This window comes from Thalassophryne amazonica, chromosome 2 (genome assembly GCF_902500255.1).
Source record: "Thalassophryne amazonica chromosome 2, fThaAma1.1, whole genome shotgun sequence".
Classification (NCBI taxonomy): domain Eukaryota; kingdom Metazoa; phylum Chordata; class Actinopteri; order Batrachoidiformes; family Batrachoididae; genus Thalassophryne; species Thalassophryne amazonica.
In genome coordinates, this window is record NC_047104.1 from 41,948,464 (window position 1) to 41,966,664 (window position 18,201).

Consider the following 18,201-nt stretch of genomic DNA (forward strand, 5'->3'; position numbering starts at 1 on the left):
CGGCCTCAACTTTGCCTAAATTCTGGGTCTTTTAGTGAAGCTTAGGGCTAGTGGCCTTAGTATTTCTTCTGTTTTCTTGTTGTTTAATGCTGGCAAATTATACAGTATTTCTTGTCTTTCTGATGCCTGATTCTGTTTTTTCTCTCTGTTTAAGATACAGCTCCATCCAGAGATGGGAGTTGTATTTGTGCTTGCGACCTTCCTGTCCTGTGCACCAACAGCATATCCTGTATATTCGTTTTGTAAATTGTTCTGTAATTTATGTCTGTAGCATGGCCCAAGCAGAGGGTCACCCCTTTGAGTCTGGTCAGCTTGAGGTTTCTTCCTCAGAGGGAGTTTTTCCTTATCACTGTTACTCTGGGGGTTGGTAAGGTTAGACCTTACTTGTGTGAAGTGCCTTGAGGCAACTCTGTTGTGATTTGGCTCTATATAAATAAATGAAAATTAAAAAAATTTCAATTAAATTAAAATCCCTTTCAAAAGAGGTCTCAATCTAAATGGGACTAACCTGGTTAAATAAAGATTAAATTAAATTAAAATTACACTGAGTGATCAGGGGACCAGGGCCTTAGTCAGGGAGGCGACCAAGAATGATGGTCACTCTGTCAGAGCTCCAGCATTCCTCTATGGAGAGAGGAGAACCTTCCAGAAGGACAACCATCTCTGTAGCAATCCATCAATCAGGCCTGTATGGTAGAGTGGCCAGACAGAAGCCACTCCTTAGTAAAAGACACATGGCAGCCTGCCTTGAGTTTGCCAAAAGGCACCTGAAGGACTCTCAGACCATGAGAAACAAAATTCTCTGGTCTGATGAGACAAAGATTGAATTCGTTGGTGTGAATGCCAGGTGTCATGTTTGAAGGAAACCAGACACCATCCCTACAATGAAGCATGGTGGTGACAGCATCATGCTGTGGGGATGTTTTTCAGTGGCAGAAACTGAGAGACTCGTCAGTATTGAGGGAAAGATGAATGTGCGGAAGTGATGGTGTAGTGGTTGGGGAGGTGATGGTCTAGTCATTAAGCGTTGGGCTTGAGACCAGAGGATCCTTGATTCAAATCCCAGCCTGAGCACAAAATCTCCAAGGACCCTTGAGCAAGGTCTTTAATCTCCTACTTGCTCCCGGTGTGTGCATTATTGTACAGCGCTTTGAGCAGCTGATGCAGATGGAAAAGCACTGTATAAATGCAGTCCATTCAGTGCTGCAATGTACAGAGACATGCTGGGTGAAAACATGCTCCAGAATGCTCTTGACCTCAGACTGGGGTGATGGTTTATCTTTCAGCAGCTTGAAGGACTGTCAGACCATGAGAAACAAAATTCTCTGGTCTGATGAGACAAAGATTGAACTCTTTGGTGTGAATGCCAGGTGTCATGTTTGCAGGAAACCAGACACCATCCTTACAGTGAAGCATGGTGGTGGCAGCATCATGCTGTGGGGATGTGGGGTGATGGTTCGTCTTTCAGGAGGACAATGACCCTAAACACACAGCCAAGATATCAAAGGATTGGCTTCAGTACAACTCTGTGAATGTCCTTGAGTGGCCCAGCCAGAGCCCAGACCTGAATCTGATTGAACATCTCTGGAGAGATCTGAAAATAGCTGTGCACCGATGCTCCCCATCCAACCTGATGGAGTTTGAGAGGTGCTGCAAAGAGGATTGAGCAAAACTGCCCAAAGATAGGTGCACCAAGTTTGTGGCTTCATATTCAAGAAGACTTGAGGCTGTAATTACTGCCAAAGGTGCATCAACAAAGTACTGAGAAAAGGGTGTGATACTTATGTGCATGTGATTTCTTATTTTTTATTTTTCATAAATTTGCAAAATTTTCAAAAAAGATTTTTCATGTTGTCATTATGGGGTGTTGTGAGTAGAATTTTGAGGGGAAAAATGAATTTATACCATTTTATAATAAAGCTGTAACATAGCAAAATGGGGAAAAACAAGCACTGTGAATACATTCTGAATGCACAGTATATCATTAAAAAAGCCTGGGTATCCTGTCTGGGGCGAATTCCTCTGTGTTTCATAGTCTTTGAAGAAACATCAAGCCAGCTTCCTTATGCTTCATCATTTTGTTGTGGTTGGATCCCATCGCCTGTTGTAGTGGTAAAATCATCCAGTCATCTTCTTTTGATGTGTAGTAGAGACAGCGTACTGCTAAAGTGCTGTGTTTGATTCCACTGCAACCTTCGGATGCTGTGCAATAGTGTAAACTAGACTTTGGAATAAGGCAGCCTGCGCTGTGCCTTATGATGATTTCGTTCAGAAATAATGTTGCTATTGAGTGTAACAATTTTTTTGTAACACTACCAGCCAGGGATCCAGCAGATTGCAGGTTGCATGGATTCATCACCACTAAGCTCCAAGAGATCAACACTTATAGGAATGCACTTATTTTGAGAAAACAAACAGCTTACATCTGATATCATTTGAGAATGTGCTGACCTTAAGAGGTCCTCCTTCATAATTTGCAGAGGTTGAACAAAGTTGCTCTTAAGTCCTTGTCACCATCTCTCATGAAGACAGTTGACATATAATTTGTGATGACTTGAGATTGACTGGACATTGACTTTGTCCCATCTGGCAAAATGTCCTGTTGTGTCCCAGCTTCATCATCCCTGACAGCATCATTCCCAGACCGGAGAACCTGGGTGGAAACTTTGAATGAGCTGCTCATCACAGACCTGTCTGACACGATTGAGCTTGTTGGGAGCACAAGGCTGATTCTGGTACAATTCCAAGGACCATAAGAGCACGCAAACCATCCGTGGCATAATGGTTTAGATTACATAGTTCTTTGCAGGGATCATGAGGGCATCCCGTGATTTTTACTTCGTACACAAAGCACAAGAAAGTAAATATCAGTGTTCAAAGAAGCTAGCACCACTAAATAAACTCTGCGTTGTAGTTTGGTCAGGGCAAGATTTGTCTTGTCTTCTTCCTGCTCGTCTTTTATACTCTGCATAGTGCTCAGCCTGACAAAATCACTTTTACAAAGCATTTCTGCAATACAGATCTCTATTTACTGCTGCAATTATTAAGGCCAAAAAGCTGGAGGAAACTATCACTCTGTTTAAATGCACGGGAGACATGTAGCCACCTGCACCCTCTGACACAGTAGGGATAGATTTAAAAAGGAAGCCTGCAGGCCAGTTTAGTTACACAGTGAGAGAGGAGAGAGCGCGGTGAAGGGGAGCAGTGTGTTTGGCTGACGTCCCAGACCTGTTTAAGCTGTTGATGAATGGGAGGTGATGTAGAGAGGAACAGATTCTGAACTGCTTTTTGGGACCTTGAGCCAAGCCACCTTCACTGTCATTTATTTTAATCAAAGACGGCTGCAGAGACTTGTCTGTGATAACTGATCTGAACTACAACATAAACCTGTTGCCCCGGATAAATACCTCTGGGTGCACTCATAGTCAGCTCTTGTCTTCTTCAATTCAGTCTCCACAGCAGCTGGATTTACTGTATCTGTAACAGGTTATAGTCACTACTGTAAATTCATACAGACCAGGCCATTGAGGAATTACAGAATCTGTGAATTCAGCAATGTCTTTTCCTGCAGCTTCACATAAAATTCTACAATGGCACTGACAGCGCACATACTTAAGCCAATCCTTGAAGTACTGTAACAGGTACCAAATCTCTGGTTCAGTTTTTTTTTTAATTAAGTTGCACAAAAACTCCTGGATCCACCCCTCAATTTTGATCTACTTCAAAATTCATTTTTAGCATATTTTCAGGACTATATGTCTCACCAGACACAATGGTGTCCTGTCCTGGACTAAGCAGTTGAAGATGAATGTGTGTGAGCATGTGTATGTCTCACCAGAGTGTTAATTGCATCTGCTTAACCAGGGGCGGTCCTGGAGGCGGGCTGCCCGGACAGCCGCCCGGGGCGGCATCGCGGGGGGGGGCACGACCGTGAATCCCTGAATCCCTTTTTGATTGGCAGCAAAATGAGCGAATAAGCGACCTTTTGGTGTAAACATCCGTGGGAGCATTTTTTAATTTTCATTCTTTTCTGAGTTGAACCGGAGACTTTTCTAATCCTCTTAGCGGCATTTTCTTTGTTAAAAACGACTAGCGACAAATCGAGCTTCTATTTCTGGTGTTTTTTTTTGTAGCTGCTTGTGTTTGGAGACTGACTTCTATCACTCTTTCTGACTTCTATCGCAGTTTCAGTCCCTACCGAGCATCGGGTGCTGCTGAGCTTCTCCACCGTCACAAAGCACTCACAGGCGGACAAACTTCACACTAGCCTCGTGCCAGTTCCAGCTAGTGAGCTAGCTAGGTAGGAAGCTGCACATAATGGCAGACAGTTTGAATGTTGTGGACCGGATTTTGGCGAAGCCATTTGATAGTCTTCCTTACGAAGAAGCCATGGCTGCTGTCATGGCTTCAGCTCTCAATGGTTTGCAGGCCAAAGTTAAAGAAATAGCCCCCAGTGCAATGTTTATGCATTGCTATGCACACAGACTGAATTTGGTTCTGTCTCAGGGGGCTAAATGCTTATCTGAGTGCAGAATATTTTTTGCATCACTCTCTGGGTTTGCCACATTTTTCTCAAAATCCACAAAGAGGATGTCTTTTCTTGAGTCTACAGGCTGCTTAAGGTTGCCCAGAAATGCTCCTACTCGATGGAATTTCACTTCACGGATAGTGAGCACTGTGGCAAACAATTATGATGCCCTCCTGCTAACTTTTGAGATGATCATTGCAGATAAGTCCATGGATGATGACACATTAGACTGCCAATTTCTTTGTGTTTGTTATTGCAGTAGTCATTAAAACTGGAAATTTGTTCTTGAAAATAGCTGTTGTGAGTTAATTTGTGGGATTGTGGGTGTTCTGGACGAAGTTAGTGTTTTCATGGGTGGTGGGGCAGAGGTGGTGGCCACGTTAGTGTGCGCGCGGGGGGGGGCGCATACGCAGGGGGTTTCGCCCGGGGAGTAAATCACTCTAGGACCGCCACTGTGCTTAACAATGTGTCATGAAGAGGAAAAAACATACAAAAGTTCCATCAGTCTATAATTCACATTTGTGTTTGAATGTGGTGCTACTGCTTCATGCAACAAGAAGCAAAATAAATTCAATCAGTGCATTTTTATTTAAGACGCAAACACCATGTTCATGAGCAGAAGCTAACGGGCTAATTAATGTTATTGTACAAAGCACAAAGAACTCATCAGTAAACTGTGTCTTGTCAACACTGAACAGACAAAAACAACAAAGTAGAACTAAATGTGCACGTTCACTACACGAAACGTAAAAATGTCTTTATACATTTTAAAACATTATAGTTCACCTCACTTTAGCCACAAAATTCACAAAATCGGCATTGTTATCTAGATCCACACCAGATTTTACTTATCGTTAAATATTTGCATTCTACATGTTTCATTTTTTCCCACCCCCCAAAAGATCTGTGCAAGAGAAAGTCACAAAATGTTGAAAAAATACACAACATTAATGAAAAACATTCCTGGTTCTGCTCCGCCCCCCCCCCCCCCCCCCCAAAACCTTAATCAGTTCTACTCCACAAGTTAAGGATTTTGTCCTTGGCCTTGACCAGGTTTTACGAAAACCAGTTTAGTAGTTTTTGTGTAATCCTGCTAACAGTCCAACAGCACTGAAAACATTGCCTCCTTGGAGGAGGTAAATATCGTGGGTTCCTCAATGAACCATGTGTTGCTTATATTTTTACATTCTTTCTGCAGATGAAGACATCTGTAAACTGTACTGCATTGCAGAAGACTTTGACTTCTTCTTCGCCATGTCCAGCAAAGTGAAAGATGGGACCTCTTGCTCTGACCACAACGGAGGCATCTGCATTGATGGAGTTTGTGAGGTACAGCTGCTGCACTTTGTGTGTTTAACTAAGACGGTACATTTCTCAATACACTATGACTTGCTAGACATCAATGTCACAAAAATTAGAAGAGCCGTCCAGTCGAGTGTCAGTGTCTATTCAATTGAGGTTCCTTCATGTTCAGGTTTGTGGCTTATAACTCAGTGTGACCTATTGACAGAACACTTTGAGCTACATTTCAAAAAGACAACAGAGCCACTAATGTCCAACTAATGTCAATTAAAAAGCAAAGCTGCCTTCCAGGTGACTTCATACTGCAAAACACAATTGGAAGCTATACTATATGGTTCTGAAAAACATAATATTTATGCAGTTGAGGCTCTGGATTTATTTATGTTTTTTATTTTATTTTTTACAGGGACTAGGTGTGGGGCGATTACTTAATTATGACGTGACTCACAATGCCAGAAGTGCATAAGCTCTTCCCAGGCATCTCCAAAACAAACAAACACCAAACCAAACCAATTAAAGACCAAAGTTCCAGTTTCTCCCTTGAAGATGTGGGTTTGAAGTTATTTTCCTGTTGTGTGAAATTTCATTGAGTGTTAAACCCAGAAAGGAACATTGACAGTGGTGAGTGTTAACATCAGTCAGCACAGTGACCACAGATCTTTAACAAGACCAGTTATTTGGCTTTAAATTACGTCTGTTAGACCTTCAAAACCATGGCTCAACTTGTGCCCAAGTGCACACAGAATTTAGGTATGACATTTTACAGCCCACTCAACAATTACAGACATGTGGGCTGTGTTCACTTTCAGTTTCACTTCCAAACAAGTAATTTAACTAATTGGGTTAAATTGGGGATTTGTTTAAAACCTGTCCGGCTCCAATTGCTGTCCTGTGACTCTCGACAATATGTCATCTAATTGCTTGTGGGATATAAAGGGAGAAAAAAAGACTGGCCATGTCGAAGCTCCTTAATTCTTGAATGAATCAATCTCCGCATAATAACGACTACAGTGAAGCTTGTATAAGCAGCTGAGAAAAATCGGATTCATGACTGCCAAACAGTGTCGTGGCAGATGGAGAATTTCAGTCACTCCATTGCAGTATGTTGTCCTTTTTTGGATGTCTGTCACCAAACAACTCTCAAATATCTTTTTATTGGTTTTATTTTATTACTGGTTCCTTGCTGAATGTTTATTTGTCCCCGCTGGGTAAAGGGGAGAGTTTTTGCTACAAATGGAGGAGTTCAAATATCTCTGGGTCTTGCTCATGAGTGGGGGTAAGATGGAACATGAGATCAACAGCTGCGTCTGAGTCCCTGTGGGTGCTCGTGATGAAGAAAAAGCTGAGGCAGAAGGCCTCAATTTAACAGTCAATTTATGCTCCTATCCTCACCTAGTCCACATTTAACCTGGCTGCAGCATGGTTACTTTTGAGAGGTGCGGATGGACCGGTTATTTCCTTGAGTAGTTGCCATCCAGGTCCAAGGTATTCCTGAGGTGTGATGCAGTGCCATCACATGCTTCCAGACTTGATCTCACATGAATCCTCTGCAGCAGTGAACAATAATTAAAAAGGGTAATGCCGCACCCTCACCATGATTATATTGTCCGTGCAATCCACGTGCCATGTGCAAGAGTCAAATGAAACACCAAATTTCATGACATGGTATTAGAGTTACTTCAAACCTGTCACTATATCTGGATTTATTTCTTTGACATGAGTGCCACGTGTGTGTGTGTGTGTGTGTGTGTGTGTGTGTGTGTGTGTGTGTGTGTGTGTGTGTGTGTGTGTGTGTGTGTGTGTGTGTGTGTGTGTGTGTAGGCAGTGGGCTGTGACCAGGTCCTGGCTTCAAAGGCCTCTCTGGATGCCTGTGGAGTCTGTAATGGAGACAACTCCACTTGCAAGTTCTTTAAGGGCCAGTACATCCTTCAGCACCAGGCTAACGGTAGGTCTGTTTGTGTCCATGTGTAGATTTGAGGAACTGTGCCGGTGGTGAATATTCACACAAGACGGAGTTAGACCGACAAAAAGGCCTTAGGAATGTTCAAAAATTAACATATCCATGAGCTTCATTGCTCTTCCTGGTAGATTGTCCCAGTGATGCATCACTTTTTCTCTTCCAAATCACCAGGGGGCTCATTTATAAATGATGCATATGCACAAAAAGCAATGCATACATCTTTTCCCTGCACATGAACTGGAATTTATAAAGGAACAATGTGCACATAGGACACATTTTTCAGGGCATGTCAAACCTGTTATGATATAGAGGAAAAGAAAAATAGGGTGAGAGACTATTTAATGTAAAATGTAGCAGCCAATAATCACAGAGCTTGCATTTATTATCATCAAAATATTATTTCTGCTCATGCACACACCCCTATTTTATGTACAATTTACCACATACAGTGCACTGTAAATCAAAGAGTGAATTCAGTGTTATCCACTTTTTAATAATATGTATTTATTTAATTTGTTGTGTTGTTTATTTTTATGTTGAGGACCCCAGTAGCCCACGTTTCACCCATAGACTTCATATATACTGGACAAGCCTGTGTGATGTCTTCCATTGGTTTTCTACAGTGACCCGGAAAAGCCGAAATGACCCCCTTTTCTGGGCATCACCATGTTGAAAGCCCCGCCCACACTGACTCATGATGAACTCATTAATGCATACAGGGGTGGAGCTAACCTCTATTTAGGTGTTTATTAAATCATATTTTTGGAGACTGCCTGGTGGTTCTCATCAAGGTTTGCTTTGGTGTGGACAGTAAACATTATCAGTGCCATATTTCCACAGTAATCGTGCATTAAGTGGACCTACAGCTGCTAAAAGTGTATACAAGATTAAATAAGACCACTTAGTAGGAATATTGCAACAGAGAGGTCTTAGATGATCCATTAAGATGTTTCATTGCACACCAAGCTGGACTATTCCAGGTGTTTGTAATAAAATACTCCAAACAGACACAGCAACAACACAACAGCGAGTGGCTCCTTTACGGTCCAAAGCTACAAGAGGACCAGTCGTTGGACCAAGCCGCTGTCACTCAAAGCAACCAATTATACAGAATTTTATTAATGAAATGTCTTTGACTAAGAAGTTAGAAAAAAAATTGTTGAATGTTTTTAAATGGGCTTCTATCAGAATGTGCTCTGTTTTTGGAACCAGCCTCAAAAGGCCAGTCAAGGAACTGCACTTCCTGGTCAGGGACAAAATACGAGCATGAATGTTGCTGCTTGGTTTCACCTGCCGGTAACAGATAAAGGGTTATTTTGGAGAGGTGAGGATGGACCAGTTGTCTGCCTGGGTGGTTGCCATCCAAAACCCCAAGCAGTTCTGTGCAAGAACTGTTGAGTGCAACAGTTGAGTGCAAGAACAGGTGTCCCAGAAAAGAAATGTTGAAAGTTTCTCCATGGAGTCCTTACTTTTTCTCAACTGCACAAAAATACCAACAAACAAATGATACAATTCAATTCAATTTATTTATATAGCACCAAATCACAACACAAGTCGCCCCAAGCTCCTTCACAAGGATAAGGTTTAACCTTACCAACCCCCTGAGCAAGAACATATGCAATAATAACATGTAAAATGTATGACTTAACTTTGAATAAGTAATTATTTCCTGCTCCTTGTTTTGTTCAGAGTATTACTCCATGGTAACAATTCCAGCCGGGGCACGGAGCATCCACATCCAGGAAATGGAGGTTTCCACCAGCTACTTGGCCGTCCGCTCCCTGAAGAGGAAATATTACCTGACTGGGGACTGGACTGTGGATTGGCCAGGGAAATTCTACTTTGGTGGAACTGTTTTTGAATATCAACGCTCCTTCAACAAACCAGAGAGCCTGTCTGCTGCTGGACCCACGAATGAGACGCTGGTGTTTGAAGTAAGGCACAAAAAATACAGCTTTATTCATTTATTTTACCAGATTTTGTTTGCAGCAGACAGAGTGCCATCAGATTTCAGATGATCAGATTTTGGCTTTAATCTGCATAAGAGTGTTTCTAGAGGCTCAGCATGCCTTCTGGACATTGTCGGCCTAATACTGTCCACATTATGATTGACCGAGATGGAAATTTTACTACAAAAATTAGCAAGGATGAGGATTTATCAGAATGTAATGCATTATTTACAACAGTCATGTCCAGTGAGACAGTGAAGGAGAGAAAACAAGATGAAAGAGTGACATTTGATATAACTGATCCAAATCAGCCTTTGTAGCTTTAATTATTTAGATCAGAGCAGAGCATTCAAATAGCAGATGCCTTGTTTATGTGGTTCTATGTACTAGAGGCGCAAAGTCACATATTTATTCACATTCCATATTGATAGTCATGGATGTGGCCCCTGTTGTCACAAACCTGAGAAGTGATTTGATGCGTCAGTGTGAATTGAATAGACTTTAAAAGACAGCAGGTCTCAGGACTCAGTTCTTGGGGCCACCCACTGGGTGAGCTCTGCGGAGAACTACTTTTATGTTTCTATTTACATCACCTGTTGGAACTTGGAAGAAAAGCTTAAATGATACCATAACATGCAATTAGATTTGTATTTCTTTCAGTTGCCATGTTTTTAACCTCACATTTAGCATTCTAGTGTACTGGTGTGTACTGACAGGGTTCTGGGATGGGTTTCCTCCCAGTATTTTTCTAACACAAAAAGTGCTGTGCAGTGGTTCACAGCTTACATCAAGCTTACAGACTGTGCGTTGATAAAGGTGCAATACTAGTGCTTCAACAACAGCATTTAGAGTCCATCCAATCTGCTCCCATAAAGAAAAAAAAGAGAAAAAAAGACATCTTATCACTTGCTTGCAAATGTTCTTCAGGTACAGTTTTAGGTCCTTTCTAAAACTTTTTTTGAAGCATTTAGAGTGGCTGTACGAAAATGGCAGAGCACTTTGAATTAAATGCTAGGTTGCAGCACGTTTTCTCTTGGCAGCCACAAACTCTGTGTTGTTATTTGGAAAAAAATGCTGGCACCCAGAAGAATGTAGACACGGGGCCTAAGTGTTTTGTTTTCGAGTTTCTGTTGTGCCTTTGAGAGTCCTTACCCTGAAGTAAAAGCTGGAAAAATAGCCCCCCAGAATGGCACTCTAAGAACTATGATTATCCCCATTTCTGTGTGGTGCAAACACAACACAGGGTGTGCATCCTCTAGCAGAGAAGCATTTAGAGGAATTTCTGTGATCATTTCTACATATACTCAACAAAAATATAAACGCAACACTTTTGGTTTTGCTCCCATTTTGTATGAGATGAACTCAAAGATCTAAAACTTTTTCCACATACACAATATCACCATTTCCCTCAAATATTGTTCACAAACCAGTTGAAATCTGTGATAGTGAGCACTTCTCCTTTGCTGAGAAAATCCATCCCACCTCACAGGTGTGCCATACCAAGATGCTGATTAGACACCATGATTAGTGCACAGGTGTGCCTTAGACTGCCCACAATAAAAGGCCACTCTGAAAGGTGCAGTTTTGTTTTATTGGGGGGGATACCAGTCAGTATCTGGTGTGACCACCATTTGCCTCATGCAGTGCAACACATCTCCTTCGCATCATCCGCGAAGAGAACACCTCTCCAACGTGCCAAACGCCAGCGAATGTGAGCATTTGCCCACTCAAGTTGGTTACGACGACAAACTGGAGTCAGGTCGAGACCACGATGAGGACGACAAGCATGCAGACGAGCTTCCCTGAGACGGTTTCTGACAGTTTGTGCAGAAATTCTTTGGTTATGCAAACCGATTGTTTCAGCAGCTGTCCGAGTGGCTGGTCTCAGACGATCTTGGAGGTGAACATGCTGGATGTGGAGGTCCTGGGCTGGTGTGGTTACACGTGGTCTGCGGTTGTGAGGCTGGTTGGATGTACTGCCAAATTCTCTGAAACGACTTTGGAGACGGCTTATGGTAGAGACATGAACATTCAATACACGAGCAACATCTCTGGTTGACATTCCTGCTGTCAGCATGCCAACTGCACGCTCCCTCAAATCTTGCGACATCTGTGGCATTGTGCTGTGTGATAAAACTGCACCTTTCAGAGTGGCCTTTTATTGTGGGCAGTCTAAGGCACACCTGTGCACTAATCATGGTGTCTAATCAGCATCTTGGTATGGCACACCTGTGAGGTGGGATGGATTTTCTCAGCAAAGGAGAAGTGCTCACTATCACAGATTTAGACTGGTTTGTGAACAATATTTGAGAGAAATGGTGATATTGTGTATGTGGAAAAAGATTTAGATCTTTGAGTTCATCTCATACAAAATGGGAGCAAAACCAAAAGTGTTGCGTTTATATTTTTGTTGAGTGTATCTCTTAATTTTTTACTCATAAGAAAAATATGCACACACCTGCTGTTAAGAGGTGTGTGTGAGGTAAGGTGAGCTGTCCATGGTGCTGACGTGACGTGGAGCATAAATTGTTTTGCCCATTTCAGCTACACCAAGATGTGTTAGAATGAGAAACCGAATTGACAGCATAAGAATGTTGTTAACTGCCAAGACATGATGCATGTTAATTCTTATAGCATTCATCATGAAAAGGAAGCTGTATGTGGTCTGCAGGCAGAGCTTTGTGCTTCTTATACAGTACATCTGAAATTAAGCCTCACATCAAGCGACATGTTGATCAGTTTAAAGTTACATACGTACTTTCAGCTGTTGATATTATTCCATCAGTACTGCATGAACATACATATGCCTTGTCTGTCATTCATGTTTTGCATGGGTTAGTGACATGTTGCTCCAGCAGTGGAGGAAGTGTTAAAGGGGAGTAAAAACAGCATTTGATCCATCTTTTAAAATTAGATATGTTTTGTGTTAGATGTCATCAGAGTTTCACAGTTCTGTACGTGCATGGAGCAACTACTCTGCATAAGTAATGTTTGGGCATGAAATTCCTGCTTTTTATCTTTTGTGACATACATATGTCACAGATGTCCATAACTGAACTCCTGCTTTCCCTATGACATGCCCACCTGTCTACACTGTTTGTGACACGCCCACTGAGCCTGTTTGCTTTCTGTGTGACACACCCACTCAGCCCGTCTCCATTGTTTGTGACAAGCCCACTGAGCTTGTCTGCCCTGTATGTAACACGCCCACAGAGCCCGTCTGCACAAGCCCACTGAGCCCGTCTGCCCTCTATGTGACACGCACACTTAGCCTGTTTGCTTTCTGTGTGACACGCCCACTGAGCCTATCTGCCCTGTATAGGCACTTTTCTACTACAGAGCTCCAGCACTACTCAGCTCTACTCTACTCGGCTCTACTTGGTTTGGTTCCAAGCACGTCCTTTTCTACTGCAAATAGTACCTCTTCAACGTGGGCGGGGTCAGCAGAGCAAACTGCGGTGATGTCGTTTTATACGTGACACAAACATAAACAGTGGTGGACTCCGTGTGTTTACTGCTGTGAGTTTTTAAGAGAAAGTTGCTGGCGGTGAGACAAAACATGCTTGAGAAGTACAGAAGACTTTGGGAATTCATACAACAATATGAGAACGAAGACGAGAAGATACAAGCTGCTAAAGAGACGAAGAGACGAAGCATGACAGTAAGCTAATCATTAGCTTCCTAAGTAGCTCGTAAATAAGTAATAACTGCAGGCTGTCGCTATTAACTATTAAAATTGTGGCTGTCAAAATAAAGCGTTAATTTAGATTAATTACAGCACCTATCAGGCCTTCAGTCACACTTTGCTCCATTTTGTTTTGACGTCAGTGACTTGATCTGTGAATAAACACGCGTTTCTGAGAGCAATAAACCTGTTAATGTCAATACTTTTTTTAACCAAAGTAACTTGCTTTGATAACTTATTGTTAAATCTCAAATGTGGGAGTTTGTGCGTTTACTGACGTTCACGCACAAAATGTTGATTTGGTTTTAATGACTGTTAATTAACGTCGTCACTGAAGTCGAACAGGCTTAAAACACATTAAAAATGTTTGTTTTTCATCCAGATTTTAATGTTCAATGGACAAATTTAAAATATGAAATCTAATAAGATAATTATTAAAGGAGTCATATTGTGCAAAAAGAATCAGCCTCCAAACTCCCACAATTCTGTTTTTATAGACAAGCTTTATAATATAGCCTTTTTACACATACAGTGAAATTTGCCTGCATTTAACCCATCCAAATTACACTTAGACAGTTCTCCCAATTTATGATCAATTTACAGCTTGTTTAATACCTCCTTGATATGTAACAAAAATAACCCTAATCCTTTACCTGATTATTAAATGCCCCAAGCACACAGATCTGAGGTTTTAATATACCTGCACCTGCGATTAAATGATTCATTTAGATTAACTAATCACAAACCCTGTAATCAATTACATTATTTTTTTAATAACCTGACAACACTAATTAAAATATGTATGCTGTGTGTGTGTTTCAGATGGTTTTCTCAGAGTCACCGCTGCAAAGGTTCATGCCACGGAATGGGACACCTTTGTCATCATCATCATGTTATGTTTCACTATGAATTTTGAATAAATTTGTACTTTTTGCTAAAATGTCTCCACGTTTGTGTAACATCAGTTTGATTTGTAAAAGTTACCAAGGCTTACTGATTTAAAGGCTAACAGTTTTAAAAGCTGTTTAAGCATAATCCAGTAGTAAAATAAGTTTTACATTTAATGGGGTCATAAATGTAAATGTAACAGACAGTAAAACTGGTTGTTCAAAATTCCTTGATGTAATGGTGCCTTCACTGAAGTGACTAAACCTTTTTGTTTATGTTAAATACCATTTGGTAAAATCTCGGTTTAGACATGCTTATTCCAGCATCTGTGTAAAGATTCAGCCAGGTGTCATGTGCAGTGTCTTCTGGAGTGGCAAAACCCAAATTAAAAATTCTTAGAGATGAACCATCATTGCACCAAAACATCAATGACAAAATGTTTTTTTACTGTTGACTCAGCATGAAATGAAAAATTATGATACAGTCACATGAGTCAAATTGTTTACTGCAACAAAAAAGAGCTAATACAAAAAAAAGCAAAACAAACTATAGGAAAGTTTCATGTGTCTGTAGTCTGGGTTGGGGGCGCAGGTCACATGCCCCGGTGACCTGCATCGCGTGCACAAGGTCGCCCAGCACGCCAAGATATGCCTGATTAAATGCAGCTTCCACCACCGTTGCTTCCTCAAGGATCAGTCGGATGTGTCGATCACACTGGGCCCAGTTCAGCTTCAGCCTCAACATCACTCAAGATGTTGAGATTCTCCTCCTGCAACAGGCTCCCTTTTCTCTTGCCTGGACCATAATGAAGGTAGAAATGGGAAAGCAAATTAAAAAAACAAACAAACAACAAAACAAACCCTTCAGTCTCTGTATGATAATTCCCTAGAGTTTTAGTTATCTTGGTCACTTTGCATAAAAATTATGTTCTTTCAAAATTATCCTCCAACAAATCAGACCATTTGGAGCATCATATTGAAAGAACATGACTTTTTTGCAAAGCAAATAACTGAAACTTTGGCAAAATTTGCTGGACCTTTGTGGGATTTATTACAATATTTATGGATTCTGGGTTTGTATATATCGTATTTGGGAAAGTTAAGGTGATGTGAGACACGTTATTCTTACCTGTGATGACACGTTGCTGTGTGGTGCTTGATGTCCCTCCTCGCTTATGGAACTGGATTCTTCAACAATAACACAAAATGACGACATGTCAAAAAAAAAAACAAACAAAAAAAAACACCACAGTAATTGCACTAAATGAGTCAAATGTACACGTTTGTTGTCTTGCTGACTTTAGGTGTTTTTCTGTCAGAAGTTAATACTTTAAAGCGGAGCACGGAGTTAGCTAGCTCGCTAGTTAGCAGTCAGCTAGCTCACTGTGTCCACATATGTGAGACAACGATGTTACTTTAACACAAGTTTAGACTCACAATCTTAGTTTGTTAAAGTGTGCTTCCCACCAATGGGATAAGTAACGTTAAACGGTGCTTTCAAGCAGACTACAGTCACAAAAACACTTACCAGCCGTCGCTTCAAACAAAGCCGAGTCGCGGTCATCCTGCCTCCCGTTGCTCGCCGGTCGGTGTCCGTAAACAGTGTTCCTGCAGTCGAACCGTTTCCAGCCCTTACGGTCTGACCTACTCCGGTCATTGTGGTCCTGTAATCACTTTTAAGCTTTTTCAGCTGTTCTCTGAGTTGCTGTAATGTCCGGTGAGCCGAGTGCAGCCGAAGACTGGGAGATTTTCTCATTTCGGATCGCTTCATCCACCAAACACAAACGTCCGCAACTCATCCACAGGCCACGGTGTGGTTTTGTGCGAGTAAAAAAAACAAAAAAACAAAACCCCCTGAAACGAAAGAAAACGACGGTTGCTGTAACGCCGCTGTGACTATTTAAAAATGGCAGGTTTTGATTTTCGTCTCGGACGGCGCGCTCGTGTCTCGTCCAGTGACGACATTCTCTGACCGATCAGTGGCCGGCAGCCTATTGACGTCACATTTTAGTATCGGCTCGGCTCGCTTGGAACCGCTCCTGAGCAGGTACTAAAAAAAGCACCCGGTACCAGGTACTAACCCTAGTGGAAAAGCAAAAAAAACGAGTAGATTCGAGCCGAGTAGTGCTACTTTTGTGAAGTAGAAAAGCGCCATATGTGACATGCACATTGAGCCTATTTGCCCTCTGTGTGACACGCCCACAGAGCCTGTCTACACTGTTTGTGACACGCCCACTGAGCCTGTTTGTTTTCTTTGTGACACGCCCACTGAGCTTGTCTGTGCTCTGTGTGACAAGCCCACTGAGCGCATCTGCCCTCTGTGTGTCACACCCACTGAGCTCGTCTGCCCTCTGTGTGACACGCCCACTGAGCCTATCACACAGTCTGCTCCTGCATTCAGCATAGGGGCAGGATAAGTAGCAGCTCCTTTCTATTTAAAGGGACAGGCAAAGAAACAGTCTGTTCCGTAGACATGTGAAATGTGAAGCTTTTAATTTTATTTTGAAGAATTAGTGCAGTGCCCGTAGGAAGGTCGTATTCCTATAGAAAATTGGGAGCCTAAGTAGATTTCTCATGGCTGGTTGCATGAGGCTGTGTTTGAAGGTGGGATGTACAAAGAGGTGTACTTATATTATCCTAGCTGAGTTACCCGTTCTACGCACGGGCAACAGAGAAGAATTTTAACCATGTCATTGTATATTTCATGCCACTTTAATTAACGTGTAGTAAGTTGCATTGCATTGTGTGTGTGTTGTTATCATTAATTTTCATAGAGCAATTTGTGACATTCATGAGACTGAAATGAATGATGGTAAAAAGGTGTTAGCATGTCATATCACTGCAATGCTGTGGGATACAGTGGCCTGCCAAAGTATTCATAGCCCTTGGTATTTCACGCATTTTAATGTGTATGGCATTTCAAATACAAAAAGTTAATCAGGCTTCTCAATATAAACATTTCTAAAATTGTCTTCCTTAGACTCAAACTATATGAAGCTGTATAACTGTTAATACAAAATGCAAAACATGCACTATGCACAATTTTTCCAATCACAGCCACAGAAGCCGATAACTTCTTGTGGGTTGTCTGCGTGTCTTGGTGGCTTTCCTCACTCTTCTGCTTCTTGTACAGTCACTCAGTTTTTGAGAACTGTCTACTCCACACAGATTTACCACCGAGTGCCATGCTGTTTGCATTTCTTCATAACTGATGTAAATAAAGTTCAAGACATATTTAGTGACTTGGAAATGTTCATATATCCATCCCCTGACTTGTCTGAAAAAAACTGGCAATTAAACTGATTATTTACAGGTATTATACCAAGGGGGCTGATTACTTATGCAACCCATCATCTTGGCTTTTATATTTTTAATTAATTTATATCAAGTTGTAGAGATTTACTTTCAGTTTGAGTCTAAGGAAGATAATTTTAGAAATTTTTATATTGAGAAGCCTGATTTACTTTTTGTATTTGAAATGCCACAAACAAATCAAAATGCATGAAACATCAAGGGGCTGAATACGCTTGCAAACCACTGTATATAATGTTCTTAGTGTCTCTGCAGATGTTTCCCCAGCACTATTAACACTTGGAGTTTTATGACCTAACGGCCCTTGCTTCTTGGGAGGCATATCAACAGTTTACAAATGTTACAATGTTAATCGAAATAAAGGTTTTGAAAATTAATTCCCCAAATTTTCATAATAAAGGATGCACATCATCATGCTATGTGTAAACCATATCCGAAAGCTGAGGCTGATCTGACAAATAGTCATAGAGATATGTGAGCCACATACTCGCACTCACACAGACGCTTTTTGCTTCATAGATAGATAGATAGATGCATTGTTCTTATTTAGCTTGAGAATTTGCTATGCATTTTTATGA

The 18,201-nt window shown here is 41.4% G+C and overlaps 1 protein-coding gene across 1 annotated transcript in view; it reads left to right on the plus strand.

Annotated features, from left to right (window-relative positions):
* The window catches only part of adamts18 (ADAM metallopeptidase with thrombospondin type 1 motif, 18), a 314,116-nt gene that overhangs the window by 196,161 nt on the left and 99,754 nt on the right, over positions 1-18,201 (plus strand). The window contains exons 14-16 of the mRNA XM_034185420.1: positions 5,727-5,857; positions 7,652-7,775; positions 9,480-9,724. Coding sequence (XP_034041311.1) covers positions 5,727-5,857; positions 7,652-7,775; positions 9,480-9,724 — 500 coding nt within the window. The remainder of the gene's footprint in view (positions 1-5,726; positions 5,858-7,651; positions 7,776-9,479; positions 9,725-18,201) is intronic.